The sequence below is a fragment of the Aethalodelphis obliquidens genome, unplaced genomic scaffold, assembly GCF_003676395.1.
Source record: "Aethalodelphis obliquidens isolate GAN/ISIS:26980383/991018 unplaced genomic scaffold, ASM367639v1 scaffold52, whole genome shotgun sequence".
Taxonomy (NCBI): domain Eukaryota; kingdom Metazoa; phylum Chordata; class Mammalia; order Artiodactyla; family Delphinidae; genus Aethalodelphis; species Aethalodelphis obliquidens.
This window is the reverse complement of record NW_020837996.1, coordinates 4,936,124-4,960,241: the sequence shown is the minus strand read 5'-3', so window position 1 is coordinate 4,960,241 and position 24,118 is coordinate 4,936,124. Positions and strand designations below refer to the sequence as shown.

At 43.3% G+C, this 24,118-nt stretch overlaps 1 protein-coding gene across 4 annotated transcripts in view; it reads right to left on the bottom strand.

Annotated features, from left to right (window-relative positions):
- Positions 1-24,118, bottom strand: part of LCP2 (lymphocyte cytosolic protein 2) — a 44,888-nt gene continuing 20,770 nt past the window's right edge. The window contains exons 7-21 of one of the 4 annotated variants that reach the window (XM_027084328.1): positions 22,119-22,317; positions 19,861-19,958; positions 17,401-17,470; positions 17,216-17,299; positions 14,374-14,399; positions 14,238-14,257; positions 14,038-14,145; positions 12,650-12,680; positions 10,450-10,462; positions 9,620-9,749; positions 8,081-8,130; positions 4,677-4,789; positions 3,993-4,070; positions 2,297-2,452; positions 1-733 (exon numbers count right to left, since the gene is read on the bottom strand). In XM_027084328.1, coding sequence (XP_026940129.1) covers positions 611-733; positions 2,297-2,452; positions 3,993-4,070; positions 4,677-4,789; positions 8,081-8,130; positions 9,620-9,749; positions 10,450-10,462; positions 12,650-12,680; positions 14,038-14,145; positions 14,238-14,257; positions 14,374-14,399; positions 17,216-17,299; positions 17,401-17,470; positions 19,861-19,958; positions 22,119-22,317 — 1,299 coding nt within the window. In that variant the 3' untranslated portion in view covers positions 1-610. The remainder of the gene's footprint in view (positions 734-2,296; positions 2,453-3,992; positions 4,071-4,676; positions 4,790-8,080; positions 8,131-9,619; positions 9,750-10,449; positions 10,463-12,649; positions 12,681-14,037; positions 14,146-14,237; positions 14,258-14,373; positions 14,400-17,215; positions 17,300-17,400; positions 17,471-19,860; positions 19,959-22,118; positions 22,318-24,118) is intronic. The other 3 variants (XM_027084329.1, XM_027084330.1, XM_027084331.1) reach the window with 3 other exon arrangements.

Genomic DNA, 24,118 nt, shown 5'->3' with positions numbered 1-24,118 from the left:
TGAAGCAAAAGGCAAATTAATTTTAATTCCAAGAAGTTATCCCAACTGCATTTATCTTCTTCATTAAAAAAGTATACAAAAATCCCCCCAGCAAAAACACCAAATAAGTATGAAACACTTTTGAAGCCTCTTAAATTATTGCTCTTGAGAAATTAAATTTTAGTAATTTTCAAATTATACATATAAAACTGATGATTGCTTTGAATGGTAAAGGATTGGCTATTTAAAAAATCAGTTTTACGTGTTACCAAAAACTATTACCATTTCAGTGTTTTGAAACTTACCCCAAATTGTTTCTGTAGGTATGTAAACCACTGTACGTGGAAATGGGTGTTCAAATACACATCTTTTTAAAATGAATTATTACAGTGCACTACTAGACTTCAAGTGTGAACATTATTACTCATGCACTTTGCAAATATTGAAGAATAAATTATGGGATCTTTGACAGTCTTCATTTCAAACACTTTCTTAAGGGAAAGGACAAAACCTTTGTGTTCGTGTCGAGGGGTTCAAATCATCCCTGAGTGTTTGACGGTTCACCAAGGTTGATTGATCTTCCCAGGCTGGGACAGAGGCAGGAGGAAGGTTCATTTGCTTGGCTAACTTGCTAGGGATAACCTGCAGAATACGTTAATGTGCACTGGTATCTGGAACCTCGGTTCTTCCCATCAATGAGCAGAAGTGGCATTTTCCTGAAGTAGTCGATAATATCTGACACAGACAGAAAGTCCTGAAAGATTCAAAATAGGGAGATAAATCAACATTGGAATAGGTAGTGTGAATTTCATTCTCAGTTTTTTTTATCTGCATAATATCCTACCTCTTGAAGTATGAGGATTATGGGAAAAAACCATGTAAAATTTGGCAAATATTTTAATGATTTCTGCTATAGAACATTGAAAAAATAATTCCTCACCAATATCTAGCAAACCTTGGATAAAAGACAAATATGTATTTAGGTATATATATTTTTAACCTCATATAGGAAATTATATATACTATAGAGATAGAGAGAGGGAGAGAGGGAGACAGGGAGAGTCTAATTATGATAGCCTTACCTTAGGATCATTCTATCTGTGGTTTGGTTTTGGTTTTTGTATCCCTACTTTACTCTAAATCACGAACAACGTTAGGAGGTATAAGGAATCAGGAAGTCAGACAGCATTGCTGGTGTCTGAAGATGCATAATAGTTCCTTTGTGATCTCTGCCGTGTCCCCACTGCCACCTCCACACTCACTTGGTCTGTAGCAAGTCTTTGCATTCATTACCTGGATCACCCTATCCCTGATGGTCAGACTGGGAAACCCCCATCCATCCATCTAGATATGGGTCAGAGGTCACTTGGTACCCCAGACAGAGTTATGCACTTCCTCCAAGACTACACTGCTAGGTGCCTCCCTCCAGGGCAACTGCAATGAGTGGTTTGTATTTGTGTGTTTCCACACTAGACCAATAGAATTCCTGGAGGGCAGACATCTGTGCTTCTATAGGACCTATGCAGCTCTACCCATGCTGAACCAGTGATTCAAACATGTGACCAAAATCATGTGGGGTTTTTTTTACTACTGGTTTACATTACCATAACTTAAAAATATTTGGAGTGAAGTGGAAGTTATGGGTATGTTGTTTCTCATTCTGGCAATGTTTGATTCAGCTGATCCTCCTCCTGGAAATTTGAACTTAAAGAACATGTTTGGGACATTCAGTTTAACTATAGTTTCCTTTGCAAAAAGCAGCCGGGAAAGGTTTCCTTCACACCAGTTGTGATAACTACCCCAAAAGCGACTAGCATAAACCTTGGAAAAATAGAGGAAAATGTCTTTGGCAATCTGGCCACGTTCATTGGCCTTACTTCCATTTTTCGTAAGCAGTGACCCAAGTCATTTTTCCAGATGTCCATTTAAGACACAGCCCTATAAATACACTGTAATCTTACATTAAAATTATTAAGTCACAGGGGTGACTTAATTCACCTCTATGTCACAGAAGGGACTTGCCTTTGGCACCATCTAACTGGATTTTTAAAAATTTAAATGCTAACATACATATATTTTTTAAGTTACACATGTGATTTTAGACTATTTGGAATAAAAGATATAAGTAGCAGAGGTAGATACTGTTAGCATTTTATTTCCTTCCAGTAAATGAAGGGCTTCACCAATGTGACTTAACTCTAAAGTTGTCAGGCAGTATGGATCCCAAAAGAATGCTACAGCAAGGTTCCATGTAGGTAGGTATGCAGAGAAGCATAAATAGAGAACTGGGGGAAATTTTACAACTAGAAGTCCTTACCTCTTTCCCTCGGAGTCCAGTTCCCAACAAGTAAACTTGGCTTTCCTCCTGATAACGGATCTGAATGTTGTAAACTTTCTCTTTGTACAAAACCATGAGGACGTATGGATTGGTTATTGTTTTTCTAGAGCTGTCTCTAACCAGGAAAGTGCCATCCTAAAAGGATAAATTCTTGTTATTATGGGAGCAGCAAAAGTCAATACTCCTGTTGCCCGTGAGAGCAGTAGACAAGCCTCTAGGGATCTGGGAACCTACCAGTTGACAATTCAGTGAACATTTAGTTCCCCAAACAGCTGCAGTCCCATGTGGCATGGATTTCTTGGTTGTCAAGAAAGAGGCAGCAGAGATTATGTTAGAGAAATTTCCAAATTTCAAAGAGACCTCTTTGAAGTCTCTTGATGAAAAAGGAATCTCTTTTTCAGTAATAAAACAAATGACAGATGGTTGAGTGGATAAAGGGCCAGCGAAATAAGGACTTTATTGGTTAACTAAAGATATATCTTCCTACTGCTGAGAGCTATTTCCCTAACTCTTTCCTTCCACAAAGTCAGAAAACACCCAAATTCCTAAGAAATTTACCCATTTTAAAACCTCATGGTATCCAGGAACAGTGTTTCATCATCAAACACCTGAACAAAATCCAGTGTGGACCATCTGTGTTCTTATCTCCCTTTTTCTTCTGATATTTACCAAAATAGTATTGTGATTTGTCCTGTACTTTAAAATTTCATTCCATAAATTATCTACATAATATTAACACTATAAAGACCTAATATTAAAATACAATGAATTAGGAAGGACTCATTTAAATTACTCCCTCCTCTGTATATTGAATCAGGATGGTTCTAAATAGCCATCCATCTGCAATAATGGCTTTCCTTTGTTCTTTTATTCCAGGTTGATTGAGTAAATTCTAGTGGGAACATCTCTGTTGAACAAATATACGTGTGGACCAGCGATTCATAGCCCTGGCTTCACTTTAGAATTTCAAGTTTTGGAGACTTCCAGAGCCCACACAGCACCCCTGACTAATTAAATCAGAATCTCTCCAAGTGAGACCAGAATCAGAATTTTTTAAGGCTCCCCAGGTGATTTCAATGTGCAGCCAAGCTTGAGAACTACTGTTGCAGTCTCGAGATGTGAAAGGTGTGAAAGAGGAAGGATCTTTGCTTTCCTGTCTCTGATATATAGATTTAAGGTTAATGTTCAGCACTGGAAGACAGGAAATCTGGTTTAAGATCTTTCATATTAAATGACAGCTAGAAATTTCTAGGGGAAAGGACAAAAAATTGCTGTTGTCTCTCTCAATACGGGTCCCTTCACATTGATGGGGATGGCAACTGTGTATCAAGAGGAAGATGGAACCGATAAGACATTGGAAATTTGGGGGAAAGAGAGTCTCCTTTTGATGCTGTGTGATTCCTGTGAAAAGATGGACCATTTTAGTTAATAAAATCTCCTAAGATTCTGCCAGCCAAATGACTACCTTAATTTAGATTTTTTTCCCAGGGTCCTAAGAGTCTGGTAGGACACGGGTAGGTGGAAAGCTGGCACTAATTGGCCCCCTTGGTATAACAGCATGAATGGCACCCAGCAGAATTCCTAGCCCATAATTGGTACTCGGTAAAAGTCAGTTCCATTTCTTTTCTTCCATTAATATTTATAACTACTTAAAAAATAAACTTTAGCACAGTACCTGGTTTATCTTTCTAAGAGCCGCTTCTGCCTCTATTCGGGTAATATACGAAACGTACCAGTCTTCATTTAATGAATTCTGAAAATGTAAATTTTTAAAAATGGTATAAATTTTGCAATTACATATGTAAGTGAAAAGAAAGGCCTCCAAGTAATCATTACCGTAAATCACCACCTCAGTTCCATGAAGTTTGAAGCATTTATTTTAATTTGAATATAGAATCATTCAGGTGAGGATAAACAGAAGATATTTTGTGTGAACTGCTTTTTTTCATGACACTAGTTGCAAAGGTAGCAGTGAATAAGCATTTCATATATAATGAAGCCTCTAATCAGGAACGATATAAATGTAATAATTTCTTCAGTGTAGTATAATAATATATTTAATGAAAAAAACTAGGTTAACGAGCAGTTAAGTGACTTATGCAATGTCCTAAACCAAGAAACAGATGAAAAACAGGATTATTTTTCTCACTGTTTAACGCAAAACACACATTTGCCATTGGAAGAGGAACACCAAGGGAAAAAGAACATATTATTTTTCATCTGAGTCCTCCTCTTGATTTTTTTCGCTAAAAAAATTAAGACTAATAGGAGATAAAAGAACAAGAGAGTATTCAACGGGAGTTTCTGATGATTCATTTCCTGGGGTGGAAAGAAAATAGGAACATATGCTTTATCTTACCTCTCCTTCCGAAGGCGATGGCAGCTGAGGTTTGGTCGGGGCTGGCGAGGGAAAGCTCCTGCCTTCACCTCTGGGAGGTGGCCTGTTGCTAGGGCCTTCAAAAGTAGAGCATTCTGAAAGTTCATTTACTTTAAGCAATTTTTCACTTGTCATAACACATTCCCCCCCCCCCCCAAAATGCCCTTGCAGTTATTCCCAGCAGTTAACGTTTCAAGAAACCACAGCTTCAAATATAATTTTCAGGACTTCCCTGGCAGTCCAGTGGTTAAGACTCCGTGCTCCCAATGCAGGGGGCACGGGTTCAATCCCTGGTTGGGATCCTGCATAATGCAAAAAAAAAAAAAAAAAAAAAAAGTCACTTGTTCGAAACCACAGGGCTGTTCTGTAGCCAGGCCAGTGAAATTTTGAGACACTACCATACATTTGAGTGATTGCTTCATTGTGCACGTTACATATATACCACCCATGGGATGACAATGCGGTGATAAAATAATTATGTTCTCATTGTTTTCACAAAAAGAAATTTGTTACCCAAGATGAGGTGAAGTTACCTTCAGAATATTTTTAGCTTTTAGAGCCAGAGTCTACTATCTGCTGTTCTTTACCAAATTTTCTACAGAGGTAGAAAGGTTCAACTTCCATAGAAAGCCCCGCCAACTATCTGATCAATCAGGAAGTCTGTATTGGGTTCTATAAATTACCCAGCACTTGTGCTTCGCCTTTTCTAACACCTTTTTTTCTTGTTGACAGTTCCCTGAAACTTTCCAAGAGGATGTGTTTCAGGAAAGGTTTGATTTGGTTGATTTATAATTGCCAAGGCTGTCTCCTGTGTGCCAGAACGGCTGTTAAAGCCTGGGAAATTCTGTGAGTTGAATGTTCTCTTAATAATTCATGCATCTTTCATTTGTTCATTCAACAGACATTTATTCAGCACTACTCTGTCTAGGCCCTGAGTAAGGCACCTGTGTATGCTACCTTTCATTCTCACAGCAACCCCGCAAGGTGGGTATTAGCTTCTTTTTTGAATATCAGCAAACAAAGGCTCAGCGAATCTAAATAAAGCATGTGCTCTTAGTGGCAGCGCCAGGACTTGAACTTTACTGTGCATAAATGAGAAGTCCAGGGGGACCCAGTATCACCCAGGCTCAGGAATATGCATTTAACGAGCACTCCAGGTGGTTCTGCACCAGGGCTGTTACTCCATCTACAATACACCACGAGGGGCAAACTGCCTGCCCCTGGGCCACTGAGAGAGGAGAGTTACTTGGGAAGAACCAGAGTCTTCCCAGCCATGTCACCTGGATTACTTGAGATGAGGTTCCCTGTTTCTAAAGAAGCAGATCAGGCTAGCCTGAGCTGCTGATCTTCCTTCTAAAGGCTCCAGACCTTCCCCATGCCCACCTTTGCAGTCCAACACGGCAGGCACTTTTATAAGGTTTGTTGAATGAATGAAATCTAGCTATATGGGAAAGTAGTGTAATCAAGGCTTACAGTGCATGGCTGTTTTAGAGTTGAGGAATTCTTCTCTTTCTACTTCTGCAGCTGCAGGCTAGCACTACAAAGTCATTATTCATGACAGACAATATACTACTTTTCATTGCAGTCACCCACCACCCTTCACATCTAGATCCTCAAGGGTTTTGGACAATATACAGCACATCCTTTATCTTCCTGACCTTGGGACAGCCAGTGGAGGATTAGACTGAGGACCAGGTGTCCTGGTACTCTTAGGAGAAAAGGGTTCAATTTTGATTAAGGTAGTAAAGTAAGCCCTCTGCATCCACAGGTTCCACATCTGTGAATTCAACCAACTGCAGATTGTTTCAACCAGTGGGTTGGTTGAATCTGTGGATGTGGAGCCTGTGGATGTGAAGGTCTGATGGTGCTACGCCATTTTACAAAAGGACTTGAACATCCTTGGATTTTGGTATCTGTGGGGTCCTGAAACCAATCCCCCTCCCATATTAGAGGGATGACTCTATTCTAAAAAAATTAACCAACTGTTTATATTAGTAATGCCCATCACCAACTCATAGAAGTCTGTGGAATTCACTTTGTGAGATACTGCTATAAGTGAAGTGTCTCAGATGCCTGCAGGGGCCAGGCAAGGAACACAACGTAGGTTCACAAAATAATGAGTTGTGGACACTGGAAAATTGAGGGGTGTGTGTGGAGGAACTGTGGAAGCCATATAGTGAATATGGACACTATATCCTCAAATGCTTAGGAAACATTGAAAACGTAGTGGATTTCATTGGTGTCAGCAGTAGGGTCTCACACATACATGGGATGATGTACCCAACTGAATGTAATAGATGTGCTCCTGAAAAAGGTTCTACCCTTGAGTTATCATTTAAACTTACTAAAGTAGTTTTCTATTTATAACACATACAGTACTGGTGTTCCTGTATGCGTACCATGAGTGCCAAAAAAAAAAAAGAGTGTTTTGTTTTTTCCTCACAGGACTTTTAAAAGTCTTAAGTCAACCTTTAAAAATTGGGTAATTTCACATTAAAAGCCATATTTCCAGTTTTTCTTGAAAAAAAATCAGAAAATCTGGTAACCCTAGGTGAGTTTCCTAGCATGAGAAAAAAATCTGTTTACTAGAGTTGGGTGACTTTCCATAGTCATTTGTCAGTCATTCAACAAATATTTTTAAAGTGCCTACCATGTGCTAGTTACTTGCAAGTCTTTAAGGATAAAAAATACACACAGTCTAGTCCTACCTTTTAGGTCTTTGCTTCTACTCAGAGCGATCCATGGACCAGCAATACCAGCATCGCACAGGAACTCGCTAGAAATGCAGAACCTTGGGTCCCATCCAAGACCCACTGAACTAGAATCTGCATTTTAACACAACTCCCAGGTGATCTGTATGCATTTTAAAGTCTGAGGACACTCTCAGCAAATACTTATCATGGACACCCAGAGGAGGTATTACTGAAAATGCAGGTCCTCACCCAGACTTACTGTATCAGAATCTTGGGGCCTGGGGTCTCTTAAACTGTATTTTAAAGTTGTTCCTCAGCTAGCAACTCCAGGTTAGATTCATTATAGAAACCAAAACTACAGAGAAAGCCAGCACTGTCCTAAGCACCATATAAAAACAGCAGGGAGGAAAAGCTCTGTGTGGGAAGATGAATGGCAAGGCTGCCTTCCTGAGGAAGTGTGTGTGTGTGTGTGTATGTGTGTGTGTGTGCACGTGTGTCTGTGGTGTTCTGTGTAGTATCCTATCACTCCAACAGCCTCTGGCACACTGCAGAAACTGAGTTAAGGGCTGAATGAGGAAGTCAGATACTTTTAGGAAACAATAAAACCGTTGCCAAAAGGCTTTGGGACAGGTTGGCCGTCCAGTCATGATGGCATATTGGCGGGAGTAGACCGCGAGAGCCCGGAGTACAAACCTTGAGAGAAGTATGGCGGCAGGGAGGCACTCTGCGAAAAACCACTGTTGCTGTGGAGACAGAAAAAGAACGGATTTTAAGTTGGGTTAGGTTTAAGGGGCCAGAGGGGGAGCCTGGACTGGGGAAATGCTGCTTCTTTTGCTATTACTTGCCACTCCCTCCCTGAAACCACGGAAGCAGGGCAAAGAGAAGGAACTTGTTGGACATACTTCACAGCTGTCCCAAGGTGGACCATCTCAAGGTCTAACAAGCTTCTCAAGCCAAAAAGCAAAAGCAACAAAAGAACTGTGTAAAGGGCTTTAAAAGCTACTTAAAAAAGTCAGCTGCAGTTTGAGGACTTTGAGTTTGCAGCATGACAGAAGTCCTCTGGGGAGAGGACTTCTCTTTCAGTTAGGAAAATATATTAAATGGGCATGTTGTTTGGAAATGGTGCATCCCCAGGGCCTAGGGGTTTATAAGGAGAGGGTAGGGAGGTGAGAAACACAGAGAGGGCTCGGTGGTGCTGCAGCTGACAGAAGCAGCATCTCTGGGGGCTGGGGTGGTGCTGACGAGGGCCTGAGGGAGGCCCCGAAATGCTGTCTGCTCCACGCTGAGCGGCAATTTCCCTAGCCTTTAGCCCAAACCTTCTGTAAAAGTCTGCTCTGCTCAGAAATCTCGTGTGAGTGTTATTTTGTAAGAATGAAGGGTAGGGCTGGGGCCCCAGATGGGATGAGGTGGCATGAGAAAATGGCAGACATGGCAGAAGAAGGAAAACAGCTGGAAGAATGAGAGGAAGCAGCAGAAAATCAGAGCAAGAGGCAACCAGGGAAAACGAAAAAAATTGAGAATCCTTCCAGATATCTGGCAGGGGTGGAGAGGTCTTGCTGGTGGGTGAGTTTTCTCCCATCATTAGGGTGGGGACTGAGCCTCTCCCTTTGGGTAGTGAAGGAGAAGATGAGCCCAAAGTGCTGGTGGATGAACCCTCGGGGGCACTACAAGGCAGCCCGACGGCTTATTTATGAGACACGACCTGAGTCTTCCTCCTGTCCGTGCCTCTGCCTCTGACGGCCTGCCTAATCATGGACCCTGAGAAACACTCTTGCTACTGAGAAAACAGACCTGCTGGGGACAGAGCCTGTGCAGTGAATTCTCCCCACCTGCTAGGTACAAGGTGCGTTTTCTCAGTCTTCCCATCTAAGGTGCAGGGTGAACTCCAACTAATTAAATTAATTGGGTTTCTTGAGCGTTTGTTTCTTTGTTTTAGCTCACAGAGTGAAAACATTCCCTATTTCCCACCAAAGAGTCCATTCTGTCTGGGGCCATGACAGGACAGTCAATTCTGTGTCCCTCTGACCCCCAAGCACAGAGACTCAGAGGTCAGCAGTGAGTTAACATACGCGATTCTTTATGCTCAGCTTGGTTTTGTTTCTTAAGACCCAAGATGTTCTGACCCTATGACCAGCGGCTCATTTCTTTCTTTCTCAACCCACCCGACATTCGCTCAGTATCAGTGGCCCCAGACGTAATGCTAGGTTAGAACTGAATGACGTCAGCACAAACCTTTCTGAGAAGGCTCCGGGCAGGTGAGCTGATGGGACGGAGTGCTTGGGTGATGGCTTAGTAGATCTTGAAGGGAAGGTGTTAGAGCTCATGGGGAGCAGTGCTGGCTGGGGCAGAGATCTCTGATGTACTTCGGGGGAAAAGAAAAAAGAAAGCAGATTGTCAGGATCCAAGTGTCACAGGAACATCCCAGCACTGCTCCCCAGTTAGAAATAGCTAGTCTAAAGGGAGATACAAAAATCCAAAAGATCAAATGTCATTAGGAAGTGGTAGGTCAGAAGCCCACCCCCCAAGGTTTTTCTAGATGATTTATTGCCTTAGAATGCAGTTTCAAATGCTGCCATTCTATATCATTCTCCATAACACACATTTATTTTATGTTCTTTTTCATTTTTGAAAAGTTAACTTGGCAGAAAATTGTCAGTTGGAAACCATATGAATTTCAGAAAAGATTCACAAGTTTTGTTGTATGAAAGCCAAATTTTATGCTATGTCATTCATCTGCAGTTAGTGATCCTTTAGCCACATGTGTTAGAGAGCATAAATACTAGAATGTTTTCTATCAAACTGTACATGCAATTTTCAGTTTTGCTGTACTAGTAATCTGCCCTGTTATGCATGAACTTAACAGTTCTCTTCGGTAACCCAGCCGAATAACTCCATTTTATTATAACTATGCAGTATACCAACTGACATACATCTACTTAATACTAATTTTACAATTATAATGGATACTATAGAGTTTCTGTACTAAATAATTCTATCTGAATGCCTGAGCAGAAAAATGAAGGAATGGGTTATAAGTTGTAAGAAAGCCTTTCTGAACATACCATCATCTTCATCCTGGTAAGGGGAAGAAAAAAAAAGACATTAACCTATCATCAAAACACAATTTCTCAAAGAGTAACTATATTTCTGTATTTCTCAATCATAGAAATGTCTCTGCTTTCTTTCTTTAGCAGTTGTGTGTCTCCATAATAAAGATACTGTGGAGAACAGTAAAACTTGCTAAATAATTTATTATTTCTTAATACAAACGATCATTTAAAGACACTCCAATCTGAGACACTCTTTATATATTTAACATAAAATAGCTTCTGAGGTGTCTAAAAGGACCCAAAGATACACTAATAATGATGATATCTACTATGTGCCCCAAAGACTCATATACAATATTTCATCCAGTTCTTCAAGCCACCCTTCAAGAATTTAACATTCTCATTTTACAAATGGAAACATGCTACCCAAGAGGGATTCCTAACTCGCCAAGAGTTACAGAAATTGATTCAGACCTAATCTGCCTGACCCACAGCTTCACCTTCTTCTGCAATGGCCGCTCCTCTTAAAAGCAATGCAACCTTACTGATTCGTAAATAGCTTCCCACGTGTGTACGCTTGGTTCAGCACATTTATCTTTAGGACAACCTTCTGATATAGATAAGGGAGGGGCTCTTTGCTCTACTCCTCAGAAAGGAAATGATGTTCAGAGAGGCAAGAATGATTTTGCCATTGACTAGTAGACCAAAATTGCCAACTTGGACTTGTTTTGCTAGGCTAGCAACAGTGGTGGTGAAAGAGCACCTTCGTCAAGTGTTGTTGTGAGGATCAAATTAGTTACTACTTGTGCCTGGTATATGTGGAGTGCTCAATAAAGTTTGCTGTCCCTAGTCCTACCACTGAGATGAGGCAAGAAGGATCAGAGCCAGAATCACTCATCCCAGTTGGCCAACTGGGAAGGAGTCCCAGCAAAGGGCTGCGTAAATACACATGGACTCAGGGAATCCCCAGAATGAAATTGGTGTTTGACACTTCTGCAACCGTGTTTCCTCTGGTCCAAAACATAAGACTTCTGGATTCTCATGACAACAGGTGTCAGTCCTTCCAGAGACAGGGAACCTCAGGAATGTGACGTTACCCTCATTTTCAAGCTTATCTCCTCTTTGTCCCTATGGCTCTGCAGCCAGACTGCTGTCCTCACCGTCCCCACAGGCTCCACGGGCATCGCCACTCACCTGCCTTTGCTGAGGACATTCCTGAGGCTGGAATGCAATGAGCTTTCTCTTGGGGTGTCTATCCTGTGTCCTTCCCATCATTCAATGGCCACATCTCTAAAAGTCACCCTTGTCTCCTCAACCCCCATATATCACTTTCTCCCCTTCGCCTCTGTAGCTCGTTCTGTGGTCATATGCTCCTTAGCATGTGGGCCGTGGGTTTGCCTGTCTCCATCATATCTTAGCACAGCATCCAGCACAGAGCTATGAAACACCAGGCACCTGTGGGCTGAGCCCTTGAACATGGCAGGGGTGTGATGGCCTTCAGACAGCTTACAGTATCGAGGAAATCAGACAGACCTGGATTTCGATCCTGGCTATTGACTAGCTGTGCAACTTACAGTGAGTATCTTACTCCTCTAAGCTTCCATTTCCTCTTAGTGAAAGAGAAACAGTGACTCCTCACAGGGACATTAAATGCAAAGCATATGTAAAGCTGGGATGACCAACTGTCCTGGTCCTTGTTTGCCTGAAAGTGATGGGGTTCCTGGGACGTGAGACTTTCATTGCTAAAACTGGGCAAGTCCCAGGCAAACAGCTTGTCAAAAGTAGTTAGGTTGGTAACATGTACATAGTAGGCACTCAATAAATGCTGTTTCCCCTCTTTCTTAGGCCATGGAGGTATTAAAGGGGAAAACAGAGGCCTAGGAAACTTCGCTGTGAGGCCCAGACTCTCCCTTTATTCTCCCTTCTACCTACTGCCCCTTCATCTTGCTAATTACCACCTGGTAATAGGGCTGAGACTAACGCATCCTCCCTAGGAACCTTCAGAGGGATAGGAGTTAAGCAATGCAGCATGGTGGGCAGGAGGGGAAGATGGAGGCCCCACCAGGCAGCAGTATTCAGGAGCCTACTGTGTGCAGGCCTGGCTCCCAGTGCTGGATTGCAATGAAGGCAGAGCAGAGGTAGCCTCGACCTCCTCAGAGCCTATAGCGGTTTCCCTGTGCCAAGCATTCACCACGTGACATTGAGTACTTACATTCTCTCTTCTGTCTGATCCCCATCCATGCCTGAAATGAATCAGGGCAAAGGAAAAGAACTGAGTATAAAGACTTTCAAAGAATATAGATAGTTTCACTTAATCCAATAACGAGAAATCAAAGCCATGAGCCGTGGTAAAATGGGAAGCAAAATCCCCAGCAGGGAAGCAAGGGAGAGGGAGGTTCGGTGACTCGATGTTCTGTCATCATTGTGAGCTGAGCTAGACAACCTTTATTCTGCGTAGCTACTGCTGTCAATCATTACATTAAAGAAAAAAATGTTTAATCAACAAACTAACTCTTAGGAGCTATTAAATTTCACTGAGTAGATGTTTCTCCAAGCAAATAAAAACATTTTAGGAAACATTCTCCTTTGCCGATATTTTAAAACAGCCATCGTGGGGCTCACCCTTCGTGTGAAGTGAAGATAATTGGGAAATGCTGCTGCTTCGGGATTTTTCCCTGATGCACCAGCTGGTCAAACAGATTTGATGACAGCGGCCTGAGAGCTGTGGTGGGCACAGCTGCCTGGGCCCGCTTCATGTTCTCCTTAGAGAGAGGGACACGAGGAGGACGATGTGTTGGATGCCTCCTGTCGGATGCCTCACGTCATCGCATCCTGTGTTTCTTGGAAACTTTGATAGTTTGTTCATTATGATATTCTTGACATTCATTTTGACTTTTTAGAATAGTCCATTAAAATATTAACTCAGTTACGGAGGTTTTATTGATGCACCCTGAGCCTGGCCCTGGTTTAGTCCTCACACTGGCCAAGCAAGGGCCATAGTTATGAATCCTGATTGCACAGGTGAGGTCAACGGAAGCTTTGCTTTTGTCTTTAGTAAGGAGCAGAGTTGGGCCCGACCCCAGATATGTTTGTGCCATTGGCTAACTAGGCCCCCAAAGACTAGAGTAAAGTTAGAAATATTAGAACTGACTTTGGTATTCTGTCACCATAAAACGTGGTTGAGCAGTGAGGAAGACACTAACAGTGACCTAACACTTCCCACGGTGATTTCCTCTCCGCTGCCTATATGGAAATACAGAATGGTAGGTATAGTTCCTACACCTTGTGATGGAAGGAAAATGCAACCTAAAATCTGACTGGTTGAGGAGAAGTTCTCCACAAATGGCAGTCATTCTTGTGCTCCTAAGGAAGCATCTCTCTACGTCTCTCTGTGCTAGATTGCCACGTCCTTCCAAGTGACCCAGGCACTCTACATCCAACCTGAGAAGCCTGAACACTCCTCAAGCCCCAGCAGCAAAATGAGCCCACTCCCACCCGGGAGCACCATGGTCTTGGGTCCCTACGCAGAGCTATTTCTACGAGGCAGGAGTTCACATCACCCCCTCTGCACGACAAGCTCAAGCAACAGAAGACAATTACTTTGGCACAGGTGGCTTCTTCCCTGGCAGGGGGCTGCTTCTGTCATGCCTTTCCATGGCTGGTGGCAACGGGGGCTTTTGTATCTTGGGTAAATGCTCCCCGAGAGGCCTGCAGAGTTGAGAGAAAGGATGTGTGGGAAACAAACCAGAGTCTTACAACACGTGCCACGTACCCTCACGCAGGTGCCCAGAACCACTCACCTTCCCGCTGGGGCAGAGAGCTACAAGGCAGGAAAGAAGATGTGTGAGTGTCCTCAGCACTTTCCACAGGATAAAGACAAGGTACAAAACAGAACAAAAACGAAAACAAACGAAACAAAACAAGGAGAAAGCTTACCTTGTCAGAAATCGCTGGTTTCTTTCCTGTAAGTGACAAACAGCAGGTAAGCCTTGAGTTTAAAAACTAAGCATTAAAACATTGTTTGATGAACCTGAATCCAAGCCCCTTGGAGGGCTGCTTGGGTTTTAGCATTGAGGAATCATAGACTTTAGACCTGGAGGTGTCCCTTACAGAGCACCTAATTTTAGAGGCTCAGACAAATTAAATGACTTTGCCCAAGGGTCACACAGTGTTGTGTACATACGAACAGTATTGTGGGTTCTGTGCTGCTTTCCATTTTTTTTTTAATATAACTGATGATGAAAAGGATTAATGCCCTCTTGAGATTTTATGTCTCTTTCATTTGTCCAGAACTTCTTTATACAGCCGAAGTTTATTTTCATATCTGAAATAAACCCATTTGCCATGGAGGGGTTAATTTGCCTTCAGTCCTCTGGTACATTTGCCATTATGTAAGGTATTACACTTAGTTTCTGGAAAATTTTTTAACTTGGGGTACAGGGTTTCAGGAGATTCTCCTGGTGGGCTGCAAATCATTTTGTTTTGGTTTTTGTTTTTCTTTCTTTCTTCCTTCCTTTCCCTTCCTTTTCTTTTCTTCTCTTTTCTTTTCCTCTCTCTCTCTCTTTGTCTCCCCCTCTCTCCCTCTCCCTCTCTCTTCCCCTCTCTCTTTTTCTCTCTCTCTCCCCCTCTCCCCTTCCTTCCTTTTTTCCTTTTCCTTTTCTCTTGGAACAGATGACATGCAGGCTCCCTGAAGAAATACTAGACATACCTGAGAACTCTGCGTTGCAAAGTTATTCAAAGCAATGTATTTTTTTTATTCTGTCTGAAGTTCCCTTGAGTAGATATGCCCTATGCCTTCAATGTAATAAAAGCATTAATTAATTGGATTCAACCAGGTTTAGAAGCAAATCCTGTATGATGTTAAGCAAGTTAAAGTCTTTGAGTTTCAATTTCCTCACCTGTAAAATGGGAATTATAGGTTTGCTATAAGAATTATAGTTTAAAACTGCATAGATTTGCTCTAAGGATCAGGTGACAATTTATATGCAGGGCCAGGCAATGACCCATGGGTGCTGACAATTGTTAGACAGCTTCTCTTTCTTCCACTCCCTCCAACCCCAGCTCAGTTAACACCCTAGGGTGAATAGTGATACATCCTTCTGGAGTTGCATTTTCACAACATGATTTATTCCTTAAAGACTGAATACATCCCTGGTCCATGATAGGCCCTAAGACTCTTGTTCCACTGTTGAAGAGCTCACTGACTAGTGGGAGAGAGTTGGGTGGTATAAAAAATGTTCCTTATTTATAAAATTTTGGTTTGAGGTGGAAACCCTACTTCAGAGGGGTACCCAGAAAACTTAAATTTATATCATTAGATATCATGATATAAATTGTATAATTATAATGAATAGGTTTTCTTTTAAAAACATCTGCTGATTTATGCATATTCCCTGGGCATGTTAGGAGTCTCCCGATAAGAGTCTCAGCATTGTAAGAGGTTAAGTCTCCCAAAACATCACGGATAAGGGAGTAATTCAAGGGTAGAGCTGGTACTGTCAGGAAAAGGTGTCTTTAATCCAACTCAGCATTATGTGGTGGAAAAGGGCACCCACTGTGAAGTCAGAAACACTTGGGTTCAAATCCTGCAATTCCCTAATTATGCAAATTTGAGAAATTTACTCAACCTCTCTGAATCTCAGCTTTATCATCTGCAAAGTGAGGATGAGAATACTCCCTCTTTGTTGGGCTTGGGTGAGGACTAGAGATAATGTAGAGGTAACTCTCCATATCCATGGGTTCCACAACCATGAATCAACCAACCTCAGATCAACAATATTTGGAAAAATAATTCCAGAAAGTTCTAAAAAAGCAACACTTGAATGTGCCATGCACTGGCAACTATGTACATGTATTTATGTTGCATTTACAGCTATTTACTTAGCATTTATATTTTATTAGGTATTATAAGTACTCTAGAGATGATCTAAAGTCCACGGGAGGATGTACATAAGTTATATGCAAATACTACACCATTTTATATAAGAGACTTGAGTATCCCTGGATTTTGATATCCACAGGGATCCTGGATCCAGGGATCCCCCCTATGGATACTGAGAGACAACTGTAACTTAATTGTGGTAAGTAAAGCACTTGACCCATCGTAGGTGCTCAATAAATTGTAGCTAAGGTTTAGAACTGGATTAAAATAGCTTTATGTAGAGGGAACTGCAATCCAAGAATACTCTGGGCCAATTCTGGAGGAAAGAACTGTAGTATACCTACAGTTTGGTCAACCACCCATACAACAAAAGACAACTCTGACATTGGAATAGCACCTTAGAGTTTTATAAAGTATTTTCTCATTACAGAGCACCCACCTTACAAATAAGGAGACAGCTCTGAGAAAGCAACATCCCTGTGGTCAGTGAGCTGCTAAGTTAGCAGCCAAGGCAGCCGACAACAGCTGTCCCAGGCCTCTTGCCTCTTAGCCCAGGTGCCTCCCCATCCTCCTTCAGGAGGACATGGGATGGATGTGTGTACACAGATGGCACCCATGGAGAAGCAGGCCCAGCACAGGGCTAAGGACAGGAGCGCCGCATCAGGCTTCTCTGACTCTGGGTTTCCCCCCCCGCATCACTTGGTAGCTGAGTAAACTTGGTAAGTTACCTCTTCATGCCTCAGTTTCCTCATCTGTACAATGAGGATGATTCTAATAGCCCCCACTTCATAGGATTGTGGGGATAGTTAAACGAGATGGTCCCTGCGAAAAGCATGCAGTAAGCACTCTATAAATGTTGGCCACGGTTACTATGCATCAAATATAAAAGATACCAACCTATTGCGAAGGGCTCTCTGTCAAACGGAGCTAAGGAACGATCTAGGGGTGGTTTCGTGCTTCTGTCTATGGAAGGGGCAGGGACTGAAAGGGAAACACTGAAGTCAGTTCAAAGAAGAGAGCAGTCGGCTGGGGCAGGGGTGTGGGTGGACTGGTGGGCAAGAGAGGGCAGCCCCTATACTTACGCTTTGCTGTTTTGTGGTTTCTACTTCTGCTAGGCTCTTCGTGGTTGGGCTGGGGTGGCGGTAGTGGCTGCTTTAAAAGAAGTCCATGTATTAGGAAGCATTTCCAACCCATCAGCAAGCCCTGAGGGCTTTATCGCCCTAAATAGGTGTGAAGCTGTTCACTTTTCTCCACCCCCATGTTCCACTCACACGCGTACCTGTCCATTTCTCACCTGAACTGAGCTCCCTGTTCCACACACTGTGAGAGTGTTTTCTGCATGTCACTCCCCTGTCAAGCTTTTTAGTTGCTCCTATCACATTAGGAACAAAACTAAAACTCACCACGGCCTGCAAAGCTCTGCCTGAGCTGCCCCCTCTCCACCCGTCCAACACCTTTGTACGCTGCTCTCTCCAGTGCCCACCGGACTCTCACCATAAGTATCTTCCTGCGGTTCCTGCAAAATCTCAGGCTTATGCACTCTTTGGCATCTCTGTACTTGTGTTTTCCTCTGCCTGGGATGTTGTTTTCCCAGCTCTCGCCACAACTGGCTCATCCTGTCCAGGTCAATGTCACCTCTCCACCTACCACCATGTTCCCTGGTCTTCTGTCTCCCTAACCACACGTTACTACTCAAATTACCTTGTTTATACATCTCTATACTTGTTTATCATCCATCTACCCCTAACCCAAATAAAAATTTTATGAAAGCAAGGATCTTATTTGTCTTGTTCACACTCTATTCCCAGCAGCTAGAACACTGCTGGGCACTGCGGCTCAATAAATGTCTGTAGATTGAATGAATGAATTCTGCATCCCAAGAGTGAGGTGAAGCGCTACAGATTTCAAGGGCAAAATGCATGTGTAGATAAATTCAGCTCCATGAGCCCCCTTTGTAATAAAACGGCAAAAGCAGGAGGAAGCCATCTGTTCTTAGATGAGGCGTCCCAACTGTGGTGTGATCTGGATTGTGAACTTTGGGGAAAATATGTCCTCTCCCTCCTCCTAGCCCTGACACTCGGCATTCACCACAGCTGTAAAAGCGCTCTGGTCCTTTGTGAAGAGAGCACATTTGCAACTATTGACTTCTGATCCTGAACTTCTCCGGGCCTCTCTGGATACAAGCCTACCTCGGAGATATCGCGGGTTCGGTTCCAGACCACCGCCATAAAGCAAAAATCAAAAGAAGCCTAGTGATGAGGAAAAACCATAAATTTCTCTATGACAGGACAATCAAACTAAGTCAGAACTGGAACACATATAATATGCCTCCGTTGGTGATGGGCCTTTCCTAATGTGCAATGTGCATTTGTATTATACATTAACCAGACCTCCTCAAGGCAGGAGGATATAAACAAACTTTGAGAAAAATGGTACCTTTCTTCTGAAACCACCATTGTGACTTTGAAGGTTAGTATTTCTTTCTCATCCTGTCAGGGAGTCACACTGACCTAAAGGCTCACTCTGTAGGTACACCCCTGACCAAAACATCCCTGATGAACTTTGTGTTTAATACTAACCTGTCAATATGATACATGATTCTTTGTCTCAAAAATGTATGAAACGGAATCTCTAGCTCCTGACCGGTGGAGCAGTTCTCAGAGCTTCTGAGAGTCTGTCTCCCAGGTTATAATCCTCAGTTTGGCTCAAATAAAATTCTCTTTTTTTTCTTCTTAGTTCGATTGTTAATTGAATTTTCGTTAACACTAGTCACACAAATTTTTTTATTGCCCACTGAATATAAAAGTTACATCTACACTATCCTGAAGTCTATTAAGTGTGCGATAGCATTATGTCTAATGAAACAATGTGCATATCTTACTTTTAAAATATTGCTAAAAAATGCTAACCATCATCTGACACGGCAGAGTTGCCGCAAATCTTCAATTTGTAAAAAATAAATGCAGTATCTGTGAAACGCAATAAAGCAAAATGCAATAAAACGAGGTGTGCCTGTTAGTTAAGTAGAACCACGGGATCTGAGACTGTAAGCTTGAAGAAAGAGGAAAGGGAGTTTGCTGCCTCTCTCTCCCTGGGCTCATGGCATTGCACGTTTGGGTCTCAAACCTTTTGTCCGTGGAATTTCAGATGTTGGCCAGCAGGTGGCGCAAGTCTTCTTGCAGGAGGGAAGGCTGGGGACCCAAATACTAGTAGGTGCCATTAGTTTATTTTTCACTTATTTCAAAAGTCAGAAAAAATAGCACAATGAATACCAGAAGGCGACTTTTTATTATACAAATAGCTTATATTGTTTATGGTAAAGAGAAAATACCGATGATAAAAGCATTATGATGTGTATAAAAATCACTAGTATTTCATCCTCCAAAAAGCCCACTGTGAGTACTTGGGAATGCATTTTCCCGACCTACATATAACTTTTTCTTACTGGCTAGAATTGGATAAAGATGTCTATAGTTTTTTCTCTCTGCAGAGGAAATCATCGAGCGGACACAAAGTGGCATAACAGAAAGTATGGAGCCTACCGAGTGAGCCCGGCTGCCGGAGGGCAAAGGAAGGATGGCGGCCATCGGCCTCTGCGGGGGCACGGGCGGCTGCTGCACTTTCCCGGAATGGGGCCGGTCTGTGGAAATGCAAAGACATTAAAATGAAAGGAGAAATGCTACATCTAGGCGAGTGTGGGCCACACCCAGGGCTCTCCAGGAACCCATCCAGCGCCGGCTGGGGGCATCTCCATATCGCTGGATCCCGCGGACTCCCCCCAGCACCAAGGCCAGCCCCAGCCAGCATGGCAGGGATATGTCCACACCTGGGTGGTACAGGGTGGGGAGTCCTTGGCCCTTTGCCTTCTCTGTACCTGTCCAGTTTGTCTTACTCTTATACTTCGGAGCAACACTCGCCTTACCTCTGGGGAACAGGTATTCATCAGAGGTTTTGTCGATGAAAGCATGAAAAAAGGCCTCTTAGTCATTAACTCAGCCAGTACCATGAGGGAGTGTTTTCAGACAAAGTTGTAAAGAAGTAAACGTGTACAGACACACAAATGCACACATGCATATGTACACACATGCACACGCAGACACACATACACTCAGGCACACCCAGCTGCCTGGGCAAGGTGAAATCCACTGCCATGGCTCTTGAAGATCCTGTTCTAGGTCCCCTTCCTTCCCTCCCCTCACAAATGCTCTGGGTTGTCCTCCCCCCTCCCACTTCCTCCTTTCTTAAAGGGAGGAGCCAGTCACCGACTCCTGTAACCAAACCACAGACTCTTAACAAGACCTCACATTCTTCTGGTCATCACAGAAGTATCCCCGGGCCAGATAGATAGGCTGGCAGTGTTCCATCCCTTTGCCAGGGAAAGAGCAGGCCAGGACTGTGAGGAAGTGACAGCATTCTTACGTGTTGTGCCCTGGGTGCCTATTTTGCCTCACCCTAGCCCCAGTCCTGGGGAAGCAACACGGTTCCACAGAGGATGGGGCTCAGAACCCAGCAAGCCTGGTCTAATCTCATACCAATGCACCCACTCTGGCCATCTGTCAGCTCCTCTGACCTGTCATGCTCCTTTCAGCCTCAGGGCTTTTGCACGGCCATTTCTACTGCTTAGAATGCTCTTTCCTTCCCACATCTATGCTCACTTAGCCAACTCCTGTTCACCCTTTAAGTTTCAGATTAAATATCATATCCTCAGGGAAGCAAGTCCAGATCAGGCATATGTCCCAGCCTCATCACCTGTGCTTGTCTTCCTGAGTATATATCATGGTTTAATTAAGTCATTTTGCGACTCATTTGTTTGATGTTGCCTGGACTGTGAATTCTTTAGGGTGAGGCCTGTCTACCGTCTCGTTCATTCTGTATGCTCATAACTGGCATGTATGAGGCACTCAACGACTTAGTTACCTGTTTCTTCTCAGGGTCTACATATGAAACAGGCTTGATAATTGTTGCCTGTACCACGCAGGGTGCTTCAAAACACAAAATGAAATGCCGACAAAGCGTGAAAGGGCTTTAAAATTGCCACGTGTTATACAGCCTAAAGGATTAGTGGTATTAATTTTTGTGATACGGATCATCAACTTTCTAGCTCACTCCTTGATATGCAAGTGTGTATGTGCCTACTTTCTGTTACCACCACTGCTAGAGTGTAAGCCCTGTGAGGCAAGGGCTGTGTCTTCTTTCTGGATGATTTTAAATTTCAGCATTTAGAAGGATGCCTGGCTCATAATAGAAGACCAATAATTTTTGTTGAATGGATGAATGAATAAATGAGTGAGGGAGAAAAGGGCTGACAGGAGCAGATAGACAATGAAAATCTTGAATACTGTTTAAAGATTTTAAAGTTATGGCCAAACCACATTCAATATGGTTATATTTATTCTGACAGTCTGTGTGTAGTGGTGCCCCCTAATCATGAATTGGTCAAAGACGGGGAGGAACAGGAAAGTCCTCTTGAGTACCAAAGTAACACTCAAAATAAGCTATTACTTCCATATGCCCTTAACTGGCAGTTCAGTATCATCCACCGTCAGCAATGATTTGTCTGCAATCATAAATACTTGTCCGCAAATCATAAATATTATTGATCCTCACAGCGAACCTATGTGGTCTGTATTGTTATTGTCCTATTTCAAAGATGAGGAAACTGAGGCCCAGAGAGGTGGAGTCACTCGCCCAAAGCCACACAGCAGGTTAGCAGGCATCAGCATGCCAAGCTTTCTGCTCCATGGGCGTTGGCCTCCCATACATCCATGGGGGCTGGGGGCTGGGCTGCCAGGGCCGTTACCTATGTATATGGAGCTGGGGTTGGAGAAAGGCTTGGCAGGCAGGATGGAGTTCTGCAGAGCCTCCTCGTTGTTGGAGGGTGGCGGCTCATAATCGGCGTCATCTTCCACGAGGGCCTCTTCCTCTTCATTGGGGGACTCATAGTCACCGTCATCCTCCCCATACTGATCATCATCGGGACTTTCATAGTCATCTTCATCCTGCCAACACGGTGATGGGGACAACGCGGTGTGTAGAGGTCCCTTGGCAGTAGGCGTGCCCGCATCTACTCTCTCTCTGCCAAGCCTCACAGGGGTCCTCACTTGGGGGCAGTCAGCACTAGCATGGCCCTCCCACTACACATGAGGAATACTGAGCTCAGGGAGTACAAAATCCCAGGACCAGCAAGATGCAGACGTGGGACCCCCGTCAAGGTCTTCAGACCGCTAGGCAAGTGCATTGTTCTCTACATGTTTTTTTTTGCATAACTGAGAAAAGCAGAACAAACTGCTTTTGGAGAATACAGGAACAGAGGGATGGGAGAGCCCGCTGTTTTGAGTAAACACGTTTTTTACTCCAGACATTGCCAAGAGGAAGACTAAACATCAGGAGTGTTTGTGATGCCCCTAGTTAATTGTCAGTTCTGTTCTTAGGGTGCCTGTGCTCGAAACTTTCTTCCCTAATGGGGAAACCAGATAACCAAAGCCTGTTAACTAGAAGGCAGGTTAAGTTGTGCCTGAGAGGGGATAGTCAGGGCTGGGCTAGTCCCTTTGCTGAGAGCTGAGCGTATAAAAACAACAGCTTATTATTCGTGACATCTGGCACTGAGTGTGAAGCTGCTGTCTTGGAAGAGACTCTTCCTAAATTTTAAATGACTTGTCGTGTTTTACATAGGCTTCTCTGTGGGTCTCAGGGAAGTTAAGCCCTAGGGGCTGGGTGATTGCCTTTGAAGCAACCCATGAAAGTGGACAGTTACAGTAATGATTTCCCAGGCAGGAGTGGCACCATCAACTGCCAAGCAATGACTAGCTTATCACTCTCAGGTCAAGGTCAAGTGGGTCCTAAATGAGCCCAGGGCATTTCTCTAAAGTCGAGGGCAGCGTGGAAAGAAGCGACAGGAGGTCGCAACTGGACGAGGAAAAGTGCACACTGAGAGCCTAGAAATCCTGACAACCTTACTAGGTGGCTTAAGGAAGCCTGTCTAAGGTGCTCAAGTGAAAGATGCATGTGTTGATGTTTTGACTTGCAGAATATGTATATTTCTAATATTGGAAGACGAGGTTGAGTACCTTCCCGAACTCCAAAACAGACTTCGTCCTGCCATCAGTGTTCCTATAACTTGAGAACAGAGGATGGAACCCCTGATGAATGGGAGGGACTTCAGAACCACGGCCTCAGCGCCTCTGCAGCCCATGCCGACTGCCCCCTAGACCTACAGGGGCTCCCTGCAATCTCTCAGCCTGCACATCCCAGCCCTGTGGCTCCTGACTTTCCACTAGGCCTTTACCCCATAAGCCCTTCTCAACAATAGACTTTTCCTCTCTGCTTCTAGAAAAATTATTTTCTCCCAGTGATTTGACTTGAATATTTCTATGTGTGTTTTTGTTCCTAATCATATTCTGCCCTGTGTATGTGTTATCTAAGCTATAAAATGCTCATAGAATTGGACTCTTCATCTCCACCCACCCCCCAGTGCCCTGTGCAATGCTGGGCACTTCATGGAACCCGAAATGTTGTAGCCGGTGGCTGGTGGAGACTCCCTGTTTACAGAGTAGATGGAGGTGGCTAGCCTCAGGCTGAGCTCACGGGAGGGACTGCATGGCAAGCAGCAGCAAAGATGCAGCTTCTGCCTAAAAATGTAAACATTTGGGGGGAAACTGGTCTATTTTCCCTTTGGAACAAAATTAATCTGTCATATTCCTTTGTTCTCACGTAGAAAGCACAGACTTAGCTAGAGCTATTTTTTTTTTTTTTTTTCCCAAATTCAATGCTTTCTTTTACCAGAATCCCATCAGGACAAGG